We start from the raw sequence: 23,954 nt of genomic DNA, 5'->3' as shown, positions 1-23,954 counted from the left end.
TTAGAAGGAGCAACAAGTAGATTTAATTTGTCAAAATTAGACTCGAGTTACCATATTAAAGAAACATATATTCTTGAAAATTCAGCGTCTCACGGATATTCCTACTCGTCGATCTCATTGGTTGTGTGCTAATGAGTAGTAGTGGGGGGAGTGTCGACCTTGGGGGCGTGTACGGTTCCGCCTCCTACTGTAGCGGTATATTCGACCCACTGCAATAAATAATTAACCATGTGTCGTTTCGATCAACCACCAAAGATGCTCTGCACCATTTGATAAACAATTATTGATTAATTTTAAAAGGAGCAACAAGTAGATTTAAATTTGTCAAAATTAAACCTACAGTATCAAAATACTCGAGTTACCGTATTAAAGAAACACGTATTTCATTAGTTGCGTGCTAATGAGTAGTAGTGGGGGGAGTGTCGATCTTGGGGGCGTGTACAGTTCCGCCTTCCACTGTAGCGGTATATTCCACCCACTGCAATAAGTAATTAACCGCGTGTCGTTTCGATCAACACTCTCGTTCGTCGAAACACCCAAAACACCCAAACGCCAAGGTAACCCATAATCGGTTCGTCGCGATTGCGTTAATTACACCGGACGAGTCTACTTAAGCGAATATCTTCGTCGACGCGAGCAAAAGAGCCTCTCGAAATTCACGGACGATGATACGGACAATTATCGACGGTCGTCATTGTGATTGCATCGACGGTTAAGGGATGAAATTAGATTCGGCGGCCAGGAAGTCGTAGAGTTTGTCTTCCCAGTCCGTTTATCCGTTTCTACGGTCTTTCTCTCTCTTCGACGTTCACCCGGGCGCGGATTCCGGTAATTGGTAGCTCCCTAGCGAATATTAATTATCATTCGATTGTGGAACACACACCGTCCCTGAATAATGCAATAATGCAGATAGAGGAGTTTGCGTGTGATGTATACTTTGCGCGACGCGATGTATTATGCATAAAGTTCATCGTCACTGACTTCTCGCTCGTTCGTAATTAGAGGTTAGTTTTCGAGAAAAACTTAACGGGTCTCTTACGCGTTTATTTCTTACGCGATCGATCTTTTTCTTTCGCTTTCGTTCGAGAAACGAACATTTTGAGCGAAATTTTTCACTGGAAACGATTGCATACGAGGGTAAAAAAAAAACAATTTTTTTTAACAAAATCCGTTCGAACGAGCGCCATCTGGAACGAAAGTTTCATTTCTCCACAGGTTAGGTTATGGTTACCGTATAGATCAAGACGACTTTGAACTTTTAAATGAAAGCGTTTACCTTCTTTTTTTAACGAAATCATTAACGTTTAGCAAGCGCATTCGATATCGCTTGCTCTCGTTATTTTTTCTTCCGATTTTCGAACATTATGGACAAATTTTAACCGTTCTTCTTCTCAGTTGGTAATCGAAAATTCGAGGTAAAAATTGCGAGATCTTTTTCGAAACGCAATCAACTTTCTCGACAAAATTTCAAGGTCACACTTTGACGTTGACTTTGTTTCTTTCGTTGTTTCTTCATTTATTCTAACATCATTTATTTACACGTTCTTAGAAAATACGAATTCACAGTTTCTGGAATTTTCGAGTAAACTTAGTTCTCTGTAGAACAATACGGTCGATAAGATAACCATACGCAAGATATGGTTGGCGAAATACGGGAAGAAACTAAGATTGAAAACCGATCGTTCGCGTTTTATTTAATCAATATCGTACAACTGTGAAACAGACGTTCTGTATTTCGAAGGTCGATGGACTCCCACTCGCTGCGAGATTAAAGTCGGTTTTTATTACACTGTGAGAAAAAAGAAAGAAAAACCTCGATGATTTATTATCCTACCAATTACGTTATTAACCTTTATTAAGAGCCACTTTTAGCCGGCATTAAAACGCTCATCTCTATATCTTCGAGTCTCTCTACATCGGCTATTCTGCTTTACGCTTTTTATCCCGACTTCAGGTTTCCCTTTTAACTGAAGGACGACCCGCACAGGTGACAAAGTGACTCGCGATTAAGTGACACTTCTTCCGATGCTAATGAATTTTTAATGCAGCTGCCACGTCGGCAGATCGGAGACCAAAGAGACCGCGGCACGAAAGATCGAAATCGGTTCGATGGTAGCCGCTCGAAAATCACTTAACAAAGTGCTTCGCGAGCTCGTGACAATTGCTATTATAACGTCGCAGTGAATTAACGGGTAACTGGTCAACAATCGACGATTACCGCGGTTAGATGTTGAACGATGCTCTTACGAGTTAATTAATATCGCAAGAGCTCGTTCAAGTGGTATTACGTATCGTTGATGTGTGTTGTTCACGAGTTGCAACGAATAAAAACATAAGAACGTATCGTTGATGTGTGTTGTACACGAGTTGCAACGAATAACAACATAACAACATATCGTTGTGTGTTGTACACGAGTTGTAACGAATAACAACGTAACAACATATCGTTGATGTGTGTTGTACACGACTTACAACGAATAACAACGTAACATATCGTTGATGTGTGTTGTACACGAGTTGCAACGAATAACAACACAACAACATATCGTTGATGTGTGTTGTACACGAGTTGCAACGAATAACAACACAACAACATATCGTTGATGTGTGTTGTACACGAGTTGCAACGAATAATAACATATCGTTGATGTGTGTTGTACACGAGTTGCAACGAATAACAACATAACAACATATCGTTGATGTGTGTTGTACACGAGTTGCAACGAATAATAACATATCGTTGATGTGTGTTGTACACGAGTTGCAACGAATAACAACATAACAACATATCGTTGATATGTGTTGTATACGAGTTGCAATAAATAATAACATATCGTTGATGTGTGTTGTACACGAGTTGTAACGAATAACAACACATCGTTGATGTGTGTTGTACACGAGTTGCAACGAATAACAACATATCGTTGATGTGTGTTGTACACGAGTTGCAACGAATAACAACACAACAACATATCGTTGATGTGTGTTGTACACGAGTTGTAACGAATAACAACGTAACGATATACAAATATACGTTACAGGAGTACAAACGTGTATTCAATGTATTCCATTTCGGACCGTTTAATACCGGTCTCGTCGATCGCGTTCTAATGTTGTTTCGTGCTAAATGCGGCTCGAAGGACCAAATGTTTATCGATCGGATCCGCCTCGATTGGGTCAAATAATTGACACGTGTCACATGTCGAATTAATCTTGAGCGATCGAGGAATAAGGAGTACGAAATTGCGCGTGACGTACATCGAGAACGATTTGTCGAAACTCGATGCAAATATAATTTAAGTAAAATTTACGGAAGGAATGATGTTACGCTCGTTGAACAAGTATCGAGGTTGATCTCACGAAGGTGTACGATTATCGAGGAGCTACGAAGATGGACGAGGAATTATCAAAGGTGATCTCGTTAGATTTTGTATCTTCGTTCACGAATTCTTGTTGATTTTAATTAGTCGAAAAATCGGTAAGAACAAAATTGAGATTGGATGTTGTCGAGGAGCTAAATGATTTGGAAGATCGATGATTCTAGAAATTCTAGATTCTAGAAATTTGATGAAGAAAGATCGAGGGAAGAGAAAAATATTGTAATTAAAACAAACAATGACCAATTCTATTGTTTTGAATTTTATTTCAAGTGTTTCGAAACACATTTACGGAGAGTTTGCAACGCAACGAATATATTAATAAAATGCGTTCTTAACGTCAACTTATTCAATCGAAGATTTTAAAAAATAAAGGACGATGAATAAAGTCTGTGGTTCATTAATACATATAAATTCTTCGATTGTTCAAAAACTACAGGAATCACGAATTATCGAAACGTACAATATTTTCTGCGATACGTTAATGTTGCTTCGCTTTTATCTTGTAATACCTGAAACTTCAAAGGTCGAGGATAATGACCTTGGAATCGGCGAGGTCGTTAGTAACGTCCATAATTACCTTGTTTTTTGCTAAATTCCATCCCTGAAGTGGGTCCCGTATGTTATACGGGACACTTCGTGCATAAATTTCAACCAGATGGCTTCGTTAATGCCTCCTCTCGGAGGACAGTCGGTCTGGGAACTTTTCGAAGATAACGTGTTTAGTCTAGATTCCTTGGAAGACGCAAATATTTTTTTACCGTGAATCTGTCTTCAATAACCATAAATTTTGTCATTTTTCGTCGTTATCGGTCGTCCAGGATGGGGTCGAGAGTTCGAAGAGGGAACAAAAATGTAACTGTTGGTTACTGTAACTGTTGGTTAAATTTTTGAAATACGAGGAGGAGAAAACGCAAGAGATCCGGGAAGTTGGTCATTTGGTCGATAATTTACGTGCATCGAGATGGAATCAATGGAATGCATTTATGTCGACGGTCCCGGCGGAGAATTATCTTCTTCCAAGAGTAAGGAAGGATTAAACAGGAAACTCCAGTGAGCGGGATAATGAACGTGTTTTGAAACGGTTGCCTCTCCGGAGGGAAAATGTGCTGAACGCTGTGCCATCGTGTTCCAAGAGAGGAGCATTCAACGTGGACGAACATTGTTTTTATTTTTCCACTATCGAAATATTCCCGATTCGCAGCTGAAAATATCCGCGCTCGTGTATTCGTTGGAAATGTTGATCGTGAATAGTGCTGGGGGCTATTCGAATAATTGATATTCGAGCGTTCTGTAGCTATTCGAATAGTACGGGTAAGCTTCGAACGTTCGAGTATTTGAATATAGTATTATTATTCGAATAAGGAAGTGTTCGAGTATCATTGTTCGAATAAGAAAGTATTGGAATATTATTACTCGAATAAGAAATTTTTCGTGTACTTTTCTTTGAATAAGAAAGTATTGGAATTTTATTCTTCGAATGAGAAGGTATTGGAATATTATTACTGGAATAAGAAATTTTTCGTGTACTTTCCTTTGAATAAGAAGGTATTGAAATTTTATATTTCGAATAAGAAGGTATTGGAATATTATTACTCGAATAAGACATTTTTCGTGTACTTTTCTTTGAATAAGAAAGTATTGGAATTTTATTCTTTGAATAAGAAAGTATTGGAATATTATTACTCGAATAAGAAATTTTTCGTGTACTTTTCTTTGAATAAGAAGGTATTGAAATTTTATATTTCGAATAAGAAAGTATTGGAATTTTATTCTTCGAATAAGAAGGTATTGGAATATTATTACTCGAATAAGAAGATATTGGAATATTATTACTCGAATAAGAAATTTTTCGTGTACTTTTCTTTGAATAAGAAGGTATTGAAATTTTATATTTCGAATAAGAAACTATTGAAATTTTATATTTTGAATAAGAAAGTATTGGAATTTTATTCTTCGAATAAGAAAGTATTGGAATATTACTACGCGAGGAAGAAAGTATTCATATATTTACACAAATTAAATAACGCGGATACACATTTTAATAACTGGTTTATTATCGGAGTGAATTCCATGAAAAATATCGCGCAATATCTTGGCACACATATTAATTAAAATTTTAATTTTACGCCTCTTTTTAACAAAAAATTTCAAATATTGCACATTTTTCGACTCGAGACGCGTATAATAACCTCCTTAACCTAATTCTACGCCATCTTTCATTTTTACAGCGAACGATGGAAATTTGTTATTACAACGTTCGTGTTTTCATTCGATACAATTTTAACGTAACTATTTGCCGTGAAATTATTAATATTTTCGATATTAAATATAATTTTGCGAGCACTGATTTCAAAGTATAACAATCTTTGAAAAGTAGTCTCTCGAAATTTCATTTCTATTGTTAACAATGTCACGATTTCGATTTTTTGTTTCGGGTCTTTTTCTATACCACAACCAAAATTAACGACCAAGAGATACGTAAATTAGGGTTACATTGATCAACAATCGGTACGTATTCGTACCTGTGATAGACACTTTTAATTTGTAAATACTACTCACCAGTATACATGTACGTTAATTAATAATCGATAAAATTGTGACTCACGTAACTCGAGCATCACGATAGTTCGTTTTTTCAAGAGACTAATTAAACTGCCTTACATCGATATTATTCGAACGTTTAATTTTCAAATTGTCAACAGTTCATTATCATTACGAACATTTTTCTTCGTTCGTAAATTACATACTTTGAAAAAATTTATTAAAAAAAAATCCAAAAGAGCTACGTATCCTTCCGCTAGATTCTCAAATTATTAAAGCACCTCCTTCAGGATGCAACTAGGAAGGCGTATTATTTTTTCATCGAGGTGGAATACCCTTTTCCACTGCACGAATAGAAATGCAGCGATTCTGGAAGTCGAGTAATGTTTTTTCCTCAAACAATTTGCATCAGCGCGACGAACATGGAATTTGTCCTCGACTGAGAAACTGCTATCACGGTAGTTGCGAAAGAACGATCAACGAAATTGCATCGTTGGGACTACGTGAAAGAAGAGGAAAGGAAACTTTCCATACCTTTCATGTTTCGACGTCCAGTGGAAAGCAGTCAGAGTTGCCGGAAAATATTACGTACATCGAAAGGGAATGAACACGAACGCCATTATTTCGTAACAATCTTGGTTTGTTTGTCCAGAGAACAAAATCAACAACGTACAGAGAGGGCGCATACAATGTATACAATGGATAACAGGATACCGTAATCACAAAATACGCTGACTAGCGAAAACTGTTTCCTGGTCGAAACTGTAAATTGGGCACACTTCTTTCAAAAGGGAAATTTCAAAGCTACTCGGGAAAAGATTTCATCATTTTGTGTAAATTTATACTTCAAATTTAATTACTGCCTCTTTTAACATGGTCACGAATAACTTAGGAGGGTTGATGTAACTTTAAATATTGAAATAAAAAAAAAAGCTATCGGTAAACAGTAATCTTACTTTGCAGAGTGAAATTTCAAAGCACACTAATAACCTAGGAGGGTTGATGTAATTTTAAACATTAAAATAAAGAAATAGCTACTCGGTAATACTCAGTGCTGATTTTACTGCCAGGTGATTGAACAAAATCGAATTTGGTGGGAGAATACAGCCGTGATTCATAATTTAATGATCCCTAATTAAAGCGTGGCAAACGGTCTAGTCGCGTGAATACTAACACGGTCGATGCTCCACCGTGCATCGGTATACTATCGATCAAAAGTTCATTCCTCGTCCGGTGGTGTTCGGGTCTGTTCGGACCCATCGCTGTAAGCGATAACAAGTACCGCGAGAAATGTATTTTTACTTTTTACAGAAAACTATTTATATAAACACGCGAAACCTGTTTTTTTTTAGCTCGAGTTGTAATGTAAAGTAAAAATAATTTATACTGTACACAAGTGTATTCATTTGCTTTTCTAATTATTACACGATAATAGTGATTTCTTAGAAATCCCTAAGAAAAAGATAAATACATAATTGGTAAAAATACTTACGTAATTTCTAATAACCCGCACAGAAACATCTTGGCGTGGGTCCAAACGGACCCGTGTACATCTCGCTCGTACAACTTGGTACAGTTGTTACTCGAATCTAATTATCATTCGACGAAGAAACTTTTCTTACATTCAATACCGTTTTCTCCATTAATTATTTCAAGATCGTTTTCTTCGTCACATGTTTAACCAAATAAGTGTCTCGTCTGCAATTGTGAGGTTAGTTTCCATCCCCTCGATTACGAATAACGTATATATTCGATGTATCGGGGAATAACTACAACGACAATCTCGGGTTGGAAAAGTCTTTTCCCGCGACTCTATCGATGCCGGAGCAAACAAGAGGATCGGAGTTTCACCGCGAGTAAATGAAAAAAACTTTTCTGCAGCGTGATCGATTTCATGAAATTGTTCTTGCTCAGTCGTCGGCCAATTGCCGCTTCCTGCTTCCCCGATCCGATTCACGAAATTTGAATGCAAATGCCCGAGCTACGAGCCGGCTGTCGGAGTTTAAGCTCCGTTTACTTTTTCCGTGGCGGCGATTTACGTCGTGAGGCTTCTCGAACGTTTCTCAGGGGGGGTTGGTGGTGCTGGTGGTGGTGCAAACTATTGGATTTCTTACTTATTTGGAAGGGGGTGAAAAAAACAAGGGTTAATGGAGACGGTGCAAGGAGTCCACAACAGTAAAACGGAAGGCTACGATTTTGGTATGCGGCTCGAGAGCCGCTAGAACCGACTCTCTTTCGGATAATGAGATTTCGGAATGGAGGCGCTTTCAGCGGACACGACAAAGGGTTCTTCGGTTGGAGAAATGGTAAGGAAGAAAAGAGGCTTAGTACACGAAGCCCTTTAAAATCGTCTCTGCTAAGCATCGACCGAAGGAGCTGTTTCTCTTTGTGACTCGCGAAGAGACCCGAAGACACTACTGTTATTCTGGAAGACACTACTGGAAACTTCTTTTCTTTTTTTTCTTGATTTCACAAACATTAGGCCCGTTGGAAAATTCCGTCATCATTTTTCATTATACTTTTCGTTCGCTCCTCGGACGATTTACTCTGGAGAGACTAAAAAAGGGAGGGGGGAGCCCACCGGTCAGAAAGTGGGTATATATAATTTAATAAAATGTTTATACACTCTAAGAAAGTCGTTGTAACCTCTAGTTATAAACTCTAAAATTTTCATCAAGAAAAAAGGAAATAAATTTCCGAACAACTCAATACATGCTGTTCCTCTGGTGTAAAATGTTTTTATTGTAGTGTTACTTATGTCTTTTATTGTATTGTCGTTACTTATGCCTTTAGGAGCGATATTATAAATTTGGATTTCTCGAGAATATTAATGGAAATTGACACCGACGAATATTCTGCTACAGAAATTACATTTTGTTTTTAGATTCTAGATTTCGGATTCGTCGCTTTGGAGAACATACAGAAACAATTTATTTGATTTGTTTTTCGTGAAATTTACTGGTTTCGTTTTAGATTTGTCGTAACACATTTTGTGAAATTTTTACGAGAAAGCATTCGAAACAAAAGTTTTCGTAAACAAAATTTTCAAAAATGTTCACCAGAAATGGTATCTCCATTGGAAAAAAGAAGTGGAACTTTAAATTCTGTCAGAAAAAATTGGTCATCTATTCACAAAAAGAAAGAACCAAAATAAAAATCAAAACAAAGTAAATCTTCAAGTTTCCTCTGTGGCGCCATCTACAAAGATATTTGTCGTCGTGTTATATATACACTACTCAAACTCGTGTAATTTTTGTTTACGCTATGTACGTCACTACAATAATCAGATCTGTACGAATACACGTATAAAAATGTTTGCGCGTAAATTTTCTCAAATTTCTTTGCCTCGACTTTTCAAACACTTTGTTTCGAGGGTTTTTTTTGGATTATTCGCCACCGCGGTGGAAAATTTTCTGTAGTGTATGAACGAGATTTTGGTGTTTCGGTTTATTTACCATTACGTACGGTAACTTTGAAAGTTCCCCCAGTACGAAAAACGGCGAGCTTGTGCACGATGAAAGGAAAACCGGGCGAGTTTTCGTGTCGGCAAAGAAGAAATGTGGAACGATAAAAGAAACACGAGTGCTGCAGCGGTAAAACTCGAGTGGAACTTTCGATTAAACAGCACGCTGTAGCGAGGGAAGGAAACTGCCGACAAAAAAACTTCGGCTCCTTCGAGAAGAAAAGGGTAATCGGAAGGCAGAGGTAATTAAGACAAAGAGCGAAGTGTCTCGAAAGAAACGTTTATTACGCATCGCACCGCATCGCGATACGAATGAAAGGGATTTCTCTCCAAGTAACAAAGAAAAAGAAAAACAAAAAAATTGGCGAGAGTGTGTTCAGTGGGAGTTACGTTCCATTGAACGACACCCATTGTTGGACGCTATGGATCATGTAAGCGGGGCGAAACCTCGACGTGACATCAACAATGAAGTTTTCGATGTTTACTTCTGTTATAAATGTGATTACCAGGTCTTTTGAAAAATGAACTTTATGCATTGTGTATATCTTTAGACATTTTTGTACCAATTACACATAGCATGATAAATGTGAGGTTCTTTTGATAAATTTGAAGTCTCTCCTTTAAGAGTGGGTAACCATATTTTGTTGGATCGAAAAATATGGTTATATTTGTAATTTAACTTTGAGTTGAAAAATTGATAATTCTTTTTTATCGTAGTTTAGTAACATACTTTGAAGTGATAAATTTCATAAAATGAAAAATCAAAGCTGAGGTAAATCAAATATCGAGGTAAACGTGTTAAAATTTGATAAATGATGGGTTCGAGAATAAATGATACGCTTTCGAAAGTATTCTACAACTTTGTTACTTTTTCGAATGTCAAAATAAATTTTTGGAAATCATATTCTCGAATGGATGAATTTTTGAAATATATAGCGAACAATTTTTCGATTTTTTCAATTCTGCATCGCAGTTATTTCCTTTGAATTAATTATGGAAATGAAAATGTTTTTTAGGTTAGGTTTTTTCCAACTCATTCGACAATTTGCTGCAACGTTTAAATAATACATCACGTGTTTACACCAGGCCATCAGATGTTTACACCAGAGTAACACGGACAATTAATTCCGTGTTATTCAAAACCTTGTTACTCGAGACTTCAGATTCATACAAACTTGGAGATTGCGTTCCGTGTTATTGAAACACGTGCAATTAGAGACCGTGGATCCGTATAAAAATGGAAAACGCAATAAACTAAGAGACCTTGTTATTCGAGATTCCATGCAATTCAAATACTTTGTTACTTGAGAGGTACCTGCACTTTTTGCAAGTATAGTCGAATCTCGATAACTGCAACTCGAAGTAATAGTACTTCGATACTACCACTTTAATAGTACTTCGATACCACCACTTTAATAGTACTTTAATACTACCACTTCGAAGTAATAGTACTTCGACACTACCACTTTAATAGTACTTCGATACTATCACCTCAAAGTAATAGCACTTTGATACTACCACTTTGAAGTAACAATACCTCGATACTACCACTTTGAAGTAATAGTACTTCGATACTACCACTTTGAAGTAATATTACTTCGATACTACCATTTTAATATTACTTCGATACTACCACTTTAATAGTACTTCGATACTACCACTTTGAAGCAATAGTACTTCGATACTACCACTTCGAAGTGATAGTATTTCGATACTGCTACTTCGAAGTAATAGTACTATGAAAATAGTATTAATATCACTTGTATGCGAACCTGATTCCTGGTATCGTATTAATAAGTAGAAAGAGTGGTTTAATAACGTTAATGTTACAAAGTTAATGTTACTCGTTTAATAACGAGTATTGTGTGTTCTTGAGACAAAAGAAGAAGAAAAGCTGGTTACCTTCATAATTACATGACTCTTTGCAAATATCAAGATTCTATTGTAACTATTTAGTTCGATATAAATAATCCAATGTATAGTTTTTGAAAAATGTTTAAAATACACATATTCTAAAAAAGTGTATAATCAGATTGTTGAACGAAATGAATGTTTTTAGCATTCAATATTCCTACAAAATTTGATTCAAATGAAAGGAACAGAATTCCTAAAATATGTCCAAACGTGTCAGTGAATAATTTTGAAATGTATATCTAAAATGAATCGATGAATGGAAATCCATAAAATGAATAATTTTCAACACTGACAATTGTTTCCCTAAAGTGTAAATGCTATAGTTATGTCAAAAAGAAAAGTAACTTACACAAATTAATTCGTTGATTGATTCAGGTACTTGCATTTAGGCACATTTTGATGTCAGTTACAATACACGGGACATAAAAATGTGTAATATTGTTCAAATAAAAAGACATTTTTTAAATTTTGGTAACGTTAAAAAAATATCACTGAAATCGTGTTCGAAATCCCTCTTTGTGTTTTCAATTTCAAGTGATAAGGATAACTGAGCAACTAACGGGATCGTTCGACGACCAACGAGGTCTTACCATACTTAGTAACAGATAACTGTAAGAAGTGCTGGAAGAGAAGACGATCTTCGTTAACTTCGATGAGAGATTCTCAGGGATCCTGTTTCTAGCGTCTCAATTGCATTCCACGAATCCGTGGAAAGCGTGTAGATCGATTCTGTCCAGTATTGCATAAGCTGAATTTCCAACTGCACGAGACTTGAAAAAATGTTGTGGTTTTCGTGTCGGAACATTGCGAGTTCAACTTTAAATTAAACGAGTACGTTCCGGCGGGCGGTGAAGCAAGCGAGGATTTTAATAGACAACGAAGCAAACGAGGATTTTAATAGACGACGAGGCAACCGAGGATTTTAATAGAAGACGTTGAAAGGAATTTAGGATGAAAAAGCACGAAAATGCGTCCAGGGGATCCTCGTTGAATCACTGGATCAACCGTTACGTAAAATCCTTCGCACTTAATTGAAGATTTCCAGGTACCAAGAGAAAGGGAACAAAATAAATCGGGGCGAAAAGGTCTTCTTGTCTTCGCATTGAAGATTTGGCGAGGCTCCCAATCCGACGAAATTAAGTGACAAAGGGTGGAGAACAATTAGAATCAGCTGAGTCGATACTCTTTGAGAGAATTTCTAATTTAAAATTCTAACCCAGGTGAAAGTAAATGCGTCGAATACGATTTTTACCATTTTACCAATGCGGGAAGAACGGTGAGAAGGATTTCAACGTTTACAATTAAATGTCACAGAAGAAGGCGTCTACTTCTGTGAAACCGGAAACGAATTTTTTCAACGAAACTTCGCGAACGAGTTCGTTGAATTGTCAAAGAGATACCATTAATATTCTGTTCTGCCACACGTGGCGTCATATTGTACATTATTACGAAAACATATTCACTGTTTGTATAACTTGCGTGCATTACCGTTGTAGATTAATTTTTTCAACGATTATTATTTTCATATCCGCGTTCATTTTCTTTTAATCGTGCTAACGGTATATTTGAACAGTTTCCTTGATTAAATTCCTGTATCGTTACACAATACGTAAATATGTATTGTTTAAAACGCGTTAATGTAATCATTCGAGAGACTTGAAAATATTTCTCCTGTGTATCGTGTTTGTTTGCTTTTTCAATCCGATTATATTTTTAGCAATTCAATTTTTCTTTCTTTCTCTCTTTGTACGTAAACGTTTATGTTCCCGATAACCTACACGTTCATTTTCGTGTTTAAAATTTTGTTCAGGATCATATTTGTTCCGTAATAACGGTGGTCCCGGTTGAACCAGGTAGCGAGCCATAGTTTACTCGGAATTGGGGTAAAGACAAAAGCGTAACCGTACCTCATCGATCGTTTTCAAAAAATTAGATTTGACGCTAGTGTTCGACAGTTTGTTTTCGTTTACGTGTGAATTTTCGATCGCTTTCGTGACGAGCTGGGGAGACCGTAAATGCACCGCGTCACCTTGTGCTTTTATCAGGGTAACAAAAGTCCGATTTTTATTTCCGAGCTACGTGCTGCGCCAGATATTCCTCGAATAATGTGTTTTCAACGAACATCGCAAATGTACATTGTCTACCTTTCGAATTGACGATCGTTCGATTTGTAAGAATTATCGGTTTACACGCAGTGTAGGAATACAGAACGAAGAATGTTCTGTCTGATCGATAATCTTTGTTTCCCTTTCAGTGGCTAAAGCATTCCTCTCAAATCGAAACTTCTTAATTGTCTACTTTTATTGACCATTAAAATGGAAGAATGAAAAATTTCCAAAGGTACGGAAAGCACTTAATTAGAGGCATTGTTCGTGAAATAATTTGTCTCAAAACAACGTCACAATGTCATCTAATCTCTTTGTCAAATAGAGCATTCTACCTCCAGACGTTCGGGCCTTGTTTCTAGACCTCTAACGGGAGTTTCCTGCGCTTGCGCGTTACGTGTTTCCCCCACTTTCGCGGAGCGTCACTGTGCTTCCCCCACCATCGCGCAGCTTCACTGTGCTTCCCCCACCATCGCGCAGCTTCACTGTGCTTCCCCCACCATTGTGTAGCTTCACTGTGCTTCCCCCACCATCGCGCAGCTTCACCGTGCTTCCCCCACCATCGCTCAGCTTCACCGTGCTTCCCCCACCATCGTGCAGCTTCAACGTGCTACCCTCTCTAACGAACCTCCACCAATTATCTCGATGCTTTAAACTTTCGAAGAGTATAAAATATCACGTCAAGGATATTATTAACACATTACTTATCGGGAGTCGATAAATAAGCTTTACATCGACATCGTTTATCCACCGCAAGTCTATAAATCGGTGGTTCGTTGACTTCGGTTATCGACCGGTAAACTATTTACTTAATCGACTTTTTTTCTAAATCTGTCGGGTGCGTAAGTAAAAAATTGTTAAACATACTCGCACTTCTGTTCTCAGTAAGAATGGTGTTTTACTTGTTTTCTCAAAAATTATTACAATAATTTTAATACTTCAAAATGAATCCTGACGATAGAAATAAACTATTTTTTGATTATTTATCAGAGCATTCTAATTGCTCGTTGGACAGCGATGACAATTAGGTGAATTTTCTCTGAGAAAACCTCACTAAACGATCGATAATAATTTTACTAAGATATAGTGGTAAATATAAAATACAAATTTTTATTTTTGCACGAAATTCGATTCCACACATATACTTTATAGATCTTATCACAGGAGTGAAAGATAACAGTGTCGAGAACGAGTTTGTTTCATTTAGTAAGGAAATATTACAATTATAAGTATATTGTAAACCTTTACTATCATGAAGGGACGAATTAAAGTTATATTTCCTATTGTTGCCTTTTTTGGCATTTATTTACACGGTATTGAATGTTTCGTGTAATGTTTTCCAAAATAGTTTGAAACATGACATTTCGATTAGTTGTTTTAGTTTGCATACGAATTCGTTTGCGTTAACTGTAATGTAATGTACCGGAGCCAGTAAAATGTTCTGAGAATTTATGTTTCTCCACGAAACGGTTCTTCCATTTAGAGTTTAATGAAACGATTACTCCCACCGAGTTTTCATTCGTAAAATAAGAAGAAACGAGGAAAGATATTGGTTTGTTTTCGCTAAATGAAACTATTTTATTCCCTTACCTTTAAAACAGCACTTGTGTTCGTATAAACAGGCAATTATTTAAGAATAAGTATCCGTCGATAATTTATAGTAAAGAAAAGGGAGGAAAGTGTTTGAATTTGAAACGTTAATGTACATACCAATATATAAATTACAGTTGATTGAATAAAATGCAAGTATTTGAACGATACATAAAAAATTATGCAAGTTTCAGTCACGATGATTATAAACAGTAAAGAATTATAACAAGGAACGTGAAATAAATATTGTAAATGTCTTTATATGACATTTATAGTATGTTGATGCAAATCATTGTAATTTTTCACGATGTAAGTTGTGTAAAACTATTATATATGTAAAAGTAATTAAACTTGACGAGTATTGCAGTGAGCATGCAACATTGGAAATTATTCGTGAATTTTTTATTACTACGTAATTCGTTTGGCTTTAAATTATTGTAAAACCGAGGGCAAGATTTCAACGCGCATTAATTGATATGAAAATTTTATTATTTTCTTTGCTCGTGGAAAAAGTTTTGAAACAAATTAAACGGTCGAATTTCAATCTAACTGTAATTGGCACTCGCAGGTAAACGATAACCTACATTTTGGTAATGAAAATAGTCGGCGCAAGCGGATTACAGGATTAAGCGCGCGATTAAAACTAAAGGGCCAAATTAAACTGTACAATATTTGTACAGTTGCGAGCTGTTGATGAATGAATAACATTTTAACAACCTGAATAACTAACGGAGATAAATCGCGGGATTAGGGATGAAATTACAACGAAACTGGCGCATAGTAACATTTGCATAATTATGAAGCGTCGAGTGTTGGCAAACTTAATGACAAAGACAAACTGTTGAATTAGACCAAAAGCTCGGTCTAACGGGGTAAGTTTGTCACTGGTTAGCTTTCAATGGAACCTATGGTGATTATATCCTGTTTGTGGTATATAATCTATTAGTAATTTATCTCCATAGTACACGCATGTTTGATCGCATTTTCCGTTGTAAAATAAATTATGGTACAATATGTTGAATGTTTAAAATATTTTAAAATTCAAAATAAAACGTCTTGTATACTTGGAGATATTATAAATTTAATCGAATTATAAATCGGATCACATAAGCACTGTTATTTCAATTTTGTTTATCGTTTGTATAACGCTATACCATCTGCTTTTAGTATCGATCATTTGAAGTTGTTTAATGGTCTTGATCACAGTTTGGTGTGCTCGTTATGGTTTTCAAATGTGTTTCGTAAAAGTCAAGTTATGTTCGCTCTAAAGGTTTTACTGTGCTGTATCTATAGTGTGCGACGCGATCGTAACTTTAGTTGTTTCCTGTTGGTGAATTTACACGAAGATGTACAATGTATTGTTGTTAATTACAAAATTTGTATCGCGATAGATGTGTTACTGTATGTACATATATGTTATGCACAAAAAGGAAGTTATTTATTTTTATTTGAAAATTGTTCAGAGATTTTTGATTATCAGGGTGTGAATTGTTAATTTTTAGATAGAATAAGTACTCTTTTATCAAGGATCATGCATTATTATCCCTGTGATCTATGTTTTATAGTTTTAGGAAAACTTTTATAATAATCTTACGAGTGACATTTGTTGAGTTAGAAATTGCTTCTGATTCACATGTGGCTCAGTGGACTATAAACATGTTAATGATATATTATAAATAAAATTTATGAGTGATGTAGGCAGTTGTTACTATCAACACTCGTGCAATGATCGATGATATATTGTACCTGTCTAACTGTCGCAGTTTCGTCTCGAGCGTGTGACAGTTACAGAAGTGTTACTTTATTATATTTTGTTAGAATTTATTCGAGTATACGTTGTGCAGAAATAGCAATTCCGTTGAACAGGTTTAAATTTATTACACGACATAGGTAACGTTAACCAGTCAAGACTTGCACAGCATGGTATTGTAATACTTTGTTGTTTATTACGCGAACACAAATTTGTTCTTCGTGTTAATGGATTCAATTTTCATGTACCTACATGCTAGAACTATAATTAAAATTTCGCGTGCATTTACTGTGGCATTGAATTGCATTGTTTGAAATTAGAACTTTTAGGTGGCTAAATATAGTTCGATGCAGCCTTGCAAAAGGGATTAGGAGGGATGAATAATTCTGCATTCATAATTCGCGCAGCCTAACCGGTTCCTGAATGTAAACATCCATATTCTAGACTCGATCAACGAAGCCTCGTTAAATTAACGATATTCTTATAGCAATCCTAACTGTTTATTGTATTCAGAGAACACAGTCTTGGCAATTTTCTGCCTTTCTTTCAACTAACTTAGATTCAATCTATAATTATATTCACAAACATTTCGCGTGCGAGTTATTTCTATTAATATCTACATTCACGTATTGCTTCGAGTATTCTTTTGAAACTAAAGTCAGTTTTGTTTGTACGTAACAATTTAATATATTTTATCTACCAAAATCTTAAAACCAGAAAAACCATATATACCAATGTTTCTTAAGAGACACAATATATATTTTCTAATACTATGAATTTGTACATCGTGAGTTTACTTTGGATTTTAGTTCAAATTCGTGTATAATCGTCTTTCCGTCACGCACAAATTATAAATAAGGTGTTCAACGAATTGAAAATTTCACTCAAAACAACTCTACGAGTTGTTTCGCACTATCAACGACAAAGTTTCTGAAACTTCTATTTCGTTAGCACGAGTATTAAAACTTCAGAGCAGCAACGTATATTTTCCCGGGGTAAGGTACAGTGTAAACATTTAATTCTTCGCACGAACTTCACGAGAGAAGCTACAGAGTAAACATTTAATTCTTTGTTCTTAGTTCCAACGCGAGAGGGGATCTTCGAGGGACCAAGTCGCGAAGAAAAAAAATCAACGACGAGAGATATTTCCCGATCAAATTGAAAATTTATCATTCGATGAACCTACGGGTGTCATTTTTTGCAAACTCGAGCATTTTGTTCTCTCTAATGATCGTGTATTTGTTTCGAACGTGGAGAGCGAGGGAGAGAGAGATGAAGGTAGCAAGATCCATAAAATATGTACGGCATCTGGAAAGTATCGGTAGAGATGAAATTTCACAGATACCGAGCTAGGCAAGGGTCTCGTGAGAGATAGGGACAAAGGGCTGTACAGAGGTAAAAAAAAAAAAAAAAAAACTGTAGATTTACGCCAAGAATCTGGGAACCGTTGTTGGAGCAAGGAATTTCTACCAGAAGGTTTCGAGAAGAAACTTAATAAAAGGAAAATAGCTTAGTAGAAATGGAAGAAAGAAATTTTTAATTCTGGGTTTTCACATATTCGCGAGTCTTCAAAATCTTTGTATAAGAAAATTTGGGTGCAGACACGTAACAATCTGCAATAATTTTGTTTTTTGCGCGGAATCTCCGTGTAAAGAAAAATTGACTACTTTAGATAATAATTTTACCGAAAAATATGCGTGAATACCCGATGCGAAAAACTTGTAGTTTTTCTTTCGTCTTGTATTGTTTGGATTAGGTTTATATACGAATAAAATTGGTGTTGTTCACCGAGTCTAGGTATACTCGGCAAAAAATGTACAACTGCTTGCAAAACAACGTTGCAAACACGGAACACGTGGCCTGAATTTAATCGCAGGCCATGCCATAAACGTCGTTCACCCTCGAAACTTGATCAACGGCTGTGTACAGTTCCTGAATTATTCACATCTAAATTTTCTGCAATCGACTGCTTATCCATGAAACGATTCCTTAGGGTCCTCTATAATGTCGTTAACACACTATAGTTGTTCTAAAATATCGTTAACACATTATAGTTGCTCTAAAGTGTCGTTAACGCATTATACTTGCTTTACAATGTCGTTAACACATTATAGCTGCTCTATAATACCGTTAACACATTATAGTTGCTCTAAAATATCGTTAACGCATTATACTTGCTTTACAATGTCGTTAACACATTATAGCTGCTCTATAATATTGTTAACACATTATAGCTGCTCTATAATATTGTTAACACATTATAGTTGCTCTAAAAAGTCATTAACACGCTATAGTTGCTCTAAAAATCCGCTAATGCGTTATAGTTGCTCTATAACGTTGTTAATACACTACAGTTGTTCTATAACGTCGTTAACACGCTATAGTTGCTCTAAAAATCCGTTAATGCGTTATAGTTGCTCTATAACGTTGTTAATACACTACAGTTGTTCTATAACGTCGTTAACACACTATAGTTGCTCTAAAATATCGTTAACACACTATAGTTGCTCAACAATATCGTTAACACATTATAGTTGCTCTATAACGTCGTTAATATCAATTGGTCTCAATGTTGTTCAAAGATACATATTATAAATTACAACGACAATGAAAGACTCTTGAGTCGATTCCACCGAGTATCGCAAACCGTTATGAACGGTTGTGTACGTGCAGCGTTGCAGTAGTGCTTTATTGAACAATTGAAAGGACAGATCCATAGATACGTGTTCCAGAAATTGACCACTATTATCCATCTCCGGTCCGTTAGCCTTTGATCGCGTCAAGCAAGGGAGTGAGAAACAGTGATAGCCAGCGAGTTACACATAAATGCTATTTATTAGCAGTTGAGCGATCTTCGATCGCGTGGCACTGATGGCGCTGAGGTTACGAAACGGTGGGGATAACTGCGCGACAGTTAGAGAGGGAGTCAGTGCTCCCGTAACCGAAATTCCTTGCGCCGAGTACGCGTATTAAATTCTACCGCGTTCCTCGGGTCTTTATCGACCCATATATCGTTTTCTTATAACAAAAAAAATATTTCGTTTTCTATTTAAACAAAACAAAAAAAGAAATAATAATTTTTTAAAAATAAAAAATGTGCTCGAAAGATCGATTACATTTACAAACGAACGTTAAGAAAGTATATTTTTTCGTAAATTTAAGAATTGCGAAATCTCGATTGTAAAAGTTTCCCAGAGAGTAGTTTAAAGCGAGAAGCATAAATTTTTCCATAATCATCGATACATAAAATTCTTCTAGATACATAAAATTCCAGTTTGGATATTTTTCACAGTTTCGTAGACACTTCCAACGGAAGAAGAATTTCCACCGGTTCAAGTTTCGCGCTTTGATCGATCACTCGACTCGATTTTGATAGTTAACCGGTACAATAATTCTTCGACAATTTTCCAAACTTTCGGATTCGCTCCTCGTAAGTTAGAGGGTGGACTGTTCTCGAGACCGTCGATGAATGGTGCGAGTTTAAAAAGTATCGGTAAAATCTGGCGCGCCTTGACGCGGAGCGGACGACGCGGAGGATATACGCGGTGAAAAACGACGATGGTATAAAAACGGTTCGCGGAGTATACGTACGTAGGTAGGTACACGGGGATATATAAAGATATACCAGAGACACGGTTGGAGGCAGGCAGCGTCAACCGTGTGCAGAAAAAATGGCGAAAACGCGGGTTAAAGTGGAGAGAATGGTTCGAGGAAGAACGTAGGGGGGGAGTAGGAAAAAATCACGGGGGATGAATAAAATCGAGAGGTGCGGAGTAAAGAGGCGAAACAAAAAGAAAAGCAACGGTGCAAGGGACAAACGGTCTGAGCGTGTAAGGGCAAATAGAACGCGAAGGGAAACGGTGGGGGTGGGTAAAAAACAGAAACGGAAGGGGCTGGAGGGTGGTACGCGTTTGCGATTCTCTCGGATCTGCAAAGCTTTCCACTACACTAAATCATTCGAACGTACGGTCGACATCCTGTTGGAAGCAAAGAGAAGGGTAGTCGTCCTTTATATTTTATTCACGTTTCATTTCACCCTGTTGTTAGTGACCGCGGGGACGTCTTGCTGCACTCCTGCCGCCACGATTATCCCGCGACATTGTTTTTTTTTTCGATTTCTCCTGAAATTCGTCCGGTGGTCATACATTTTTCAAACTTCAATTATCCGCGACAAGTACGTTCCCGGTTTCGGAATTAGCTCGCGAATCCAGATACAAACCAATTGTTCCCGCGAACCGCGACGCGAAGACTAGATCGGAGGAGAAGGGGGGACGTCCAAAAAGAATATTTATTTTCGGCGTTAATTGAGGTTATTAAAGTTTGAAAGTCCAACGGAGCGTTTCCTCGTGTCTACAGCGAAGAGAATCGTATTTTTCGTTCGTTTTTCGAGTATTCCCCGAAGATGGGGGTTGCATTGAACCGATGAATAATTTTTTGATATTTTTCTGGCAAGATATTACCCGTTTGCAAAATTAGATATCTTTTTTTCCAGTTGGTCGATGTTTTCTTTTGTTTATTTGTCACGTAGGTAATTGTTTATTTGTAACGTGTGTACGGTTTTTAAAACGATTATAAGAAATCATTTAACACTCTATGTAAATCGTTAAATTTGTAAATTAGATTGCAGGGTGAAATTTAGTTGCAATCAATTTGTTCTAGTCTTTGGTATGTTACTCTGCGAGTTTTTTTTTTTTTGAAAGATAATAAAAGATAGAAAGAAACGTAAGAGAATGTAATTGAACAAAATGACGAGATTTTAGAAAAGGATCTCGTTACTGTCCAAATTTGTTTGAACTTTGAGCGAACTAGAAATAGAAGATTCAGAGATATTGATTTAACTTTTATAGGGGCGTTACGTATACGTATACACTATACGTACACGAAATTTCAAATCGATCGGTTGGGTATTTTCCAAGATATCGCGTCGATAGTCGCGATGGAACACGGTTTTGAGGAAAACGCGTCTAATGTTTTAAAAGCACGGACCGTGTCGGAGTATCGTAGCCTTGGTAATTTTTCATGCATTTTTCTATAATGTTCACGGAACATATTCTCAAGGGTGAGCACTCTCGGAAAAATTTACTGAAAAAAAAAATCGATTTTCTTAAAGTTCATAATAGAAATCCCTCCGTTAATAGCAACGAACAAAAAGAAGTTGTACGCTGAGTACAAAAAGATTCTCGCTCGAGTGCTTGGAAAACTGGCAAGCGAATTGTTTCAACAAAGTGGAAAGAAAGTACAACCGCAGACACTACGCTGGACACTCAAAGAATATGGATACAATGGCCGAGTTGCTCGCGAAGAGCTCCACATTAACGAGGCGAATAGAAACAAGCGATTGAATTTTCTAAAAGATTTAATCTGTGAAGAATACACGGTAATCTTCACTTTCGAGTGACAATTTTTACATTGTATTCACGTGACCCAATCATCCCTTCTCGACATTCAATATGTATATACATAAATAATCCAACTGTTCTTGACTCTGCTACAGAGTTTAAAATTGCTTTTTTCCAATTTTTTTCTCGTACAAAAATTTGCAGGAAACTAATTTTTTATGTAACCCCATTTTTATGAAAACTAATCGCTACTTATTACTATGATTTTCTAAAATGTTAATTGTTTTGTTATCGAGTCATTTCTTTACTAAAAAAAAAATAGTTTTCACGAAGAACAATAAAAAGATAGCGTACGTATAGTAACAGCAGATAAAAGTAGACATTTAGGAGGTCGAAGATTGGTAAACTGCGCAGGTTCGTCGTAAACCCTTTTTTATAGCATTCATTTAAGTGCATAAAAATGTATGCGTGTGTGCGCGCTTACGCAAGAATATGCATACTCGAGGAAAGTTAATCGAGCACGAACTACGGGGTTGAAAATTTAAGAATCGAGCCGCGAAATCATTAAAAATAGAAACACTGTATACTTCGTATTTGAATCTATCTTATTGTCCACTTTTTAATTTGCCATTGGTATTATATATCACAAAGCTTACTATAATTTCTATGCTTTCTTAAACATTTTCTACGCGATCGAGTTTACATTCACCGAAATTGATTTTATCGTAAATAGTAGTATAGAGGGTGTGTCACGATGTTTCGGGCACTTGCGTGTACAAATTACAATATTAACAATTGGGAAGAAAATTTATTTTCGATAAAAAAAATATTTAAACGGTACAACGTATTTTTGATTTCGTAGTGTCGATGTCGAGATCAATTGAATGACCTCCTATACGATGATCTTGAAATGACACTATTAAAAAATTCTCAATATCCTCTCATCGATAAAATTTGCAATCAATCGAAAACCCGCTATAATTTTCCATTTTTCTCCTATCGTAGAAAGTTATATCGTTTAAAAATTCAAAATTGTTTCAACATCGTAGTATAGCAGACTGTTCAACTCGTTTTTACACGATTCGCAGTCACTATGAAGTAAACAATATTAAAAAATTCCCAATATCCTCTCACCGATACAATATACAATCGATCGAAAACCCGGTATAATTTTTCGTCGAAAAAATACATTTTTCGTTCGATAATTTATCAAAAGCGTAAGAAAGATCGCGACGACCCCGGTTGCGTGCCACACCCCGTATGCAACGCGAAATGAATATTCACGTCCGCGAGAAATGCTAAAAAGGAAATAAAAAAGAGGAGAAAAAGAAAGAAAAAAAGGAAAAAACTAATACGTACAAGTAGATGTTTTGATTCGGTAGGTGGAAATACGAAGCTTCGGACGTAATTATCAAACACGTAGACCCACTTACCGTACATCTGCTGAATCCCGTTTCTGTCGTCCTCCGGTAGCTCGTAATTAGAGCTTAATCCTTGGTACCACGGATACATGAGTGCCCCAGTAACCGAGCTGTGTGCCAAGCCGAGAGAGTGGCCAAATTCATGCGCGGCCACCGCGAAAAGGCTGGTCCCTGAAAGCCAAAGAAACGTTCGAGATCCAGCGTCTTACCCATCCATTCATTCGGCCGCCTACTCGTTTTCAATCGCTCGATTCAGGCGGCCTTTCGAATTTTGTATAAAGAACGGAAGGAGTTTCGGTAAATACGAGACCGTGCCGGCCGGATGGTGGATCTTCGTTTGAATGGGTGAACGAAGGGCGGGATGATGACTTCTTCGGGGTAGGACACTCGAGTCAATACCGAGCTTGTCATTATGCGATTCATTGAATCCTCCTCGAGTCTTTGTATTTCT

The 23,954-nt window shown here is 36.6% G+C and overlaps 1 protein-coding gene across 4 annotated transcripts in view; it reads right to left on the bottom strand.

Moving 5' to 3' along the window:
* LOC143150951 (matrix metalloproteinase-2-like) overlaps positions 1-23,954 on the bottom strand; it is a 378,361-nt gene that overhangs the window by 7,180 nt on the left and 347,227 nt on the right. For 3 of the 4 annotated variants that reach the window (XM_076319589.1, XM_076319580.1, XM_076319599.1), the window contains one exon: positions 23,516-23,674. The exons of the other annotated variant lie outside the window; for it this stretch is intronic. In XM_076319589.1, the coding sequence (XP_076175704.1) occupies positions 23,516-23,674 (159 nt within the window). The remainder of the gene's footprint in view (positions 1-23,515; positions 23,675-23,954) is intronic. 4 annotated transcript variants of the gene reach the window in all.

This window comes from Ptiloglossa arizonensis, chromosome 1, assembly GCF_051014685.1.
Source record: "Ptiloglossa arizonensis isolate GNS036 chromosome 1, iyPtiAriz1_principal, whole genome shotgun sequence".
NCBI lineage: Eukaryota > Metazoa > Arthropoda > Insecta > Hymenoptera > Colletidae > Ptiloglossa > Ptiloglossa arizonensis.
The sequence above is the reverse complement of the archived record's forward strand: the minus strand, read 5'-3'. Positions and strand labels throughout refer to the sequence as shown.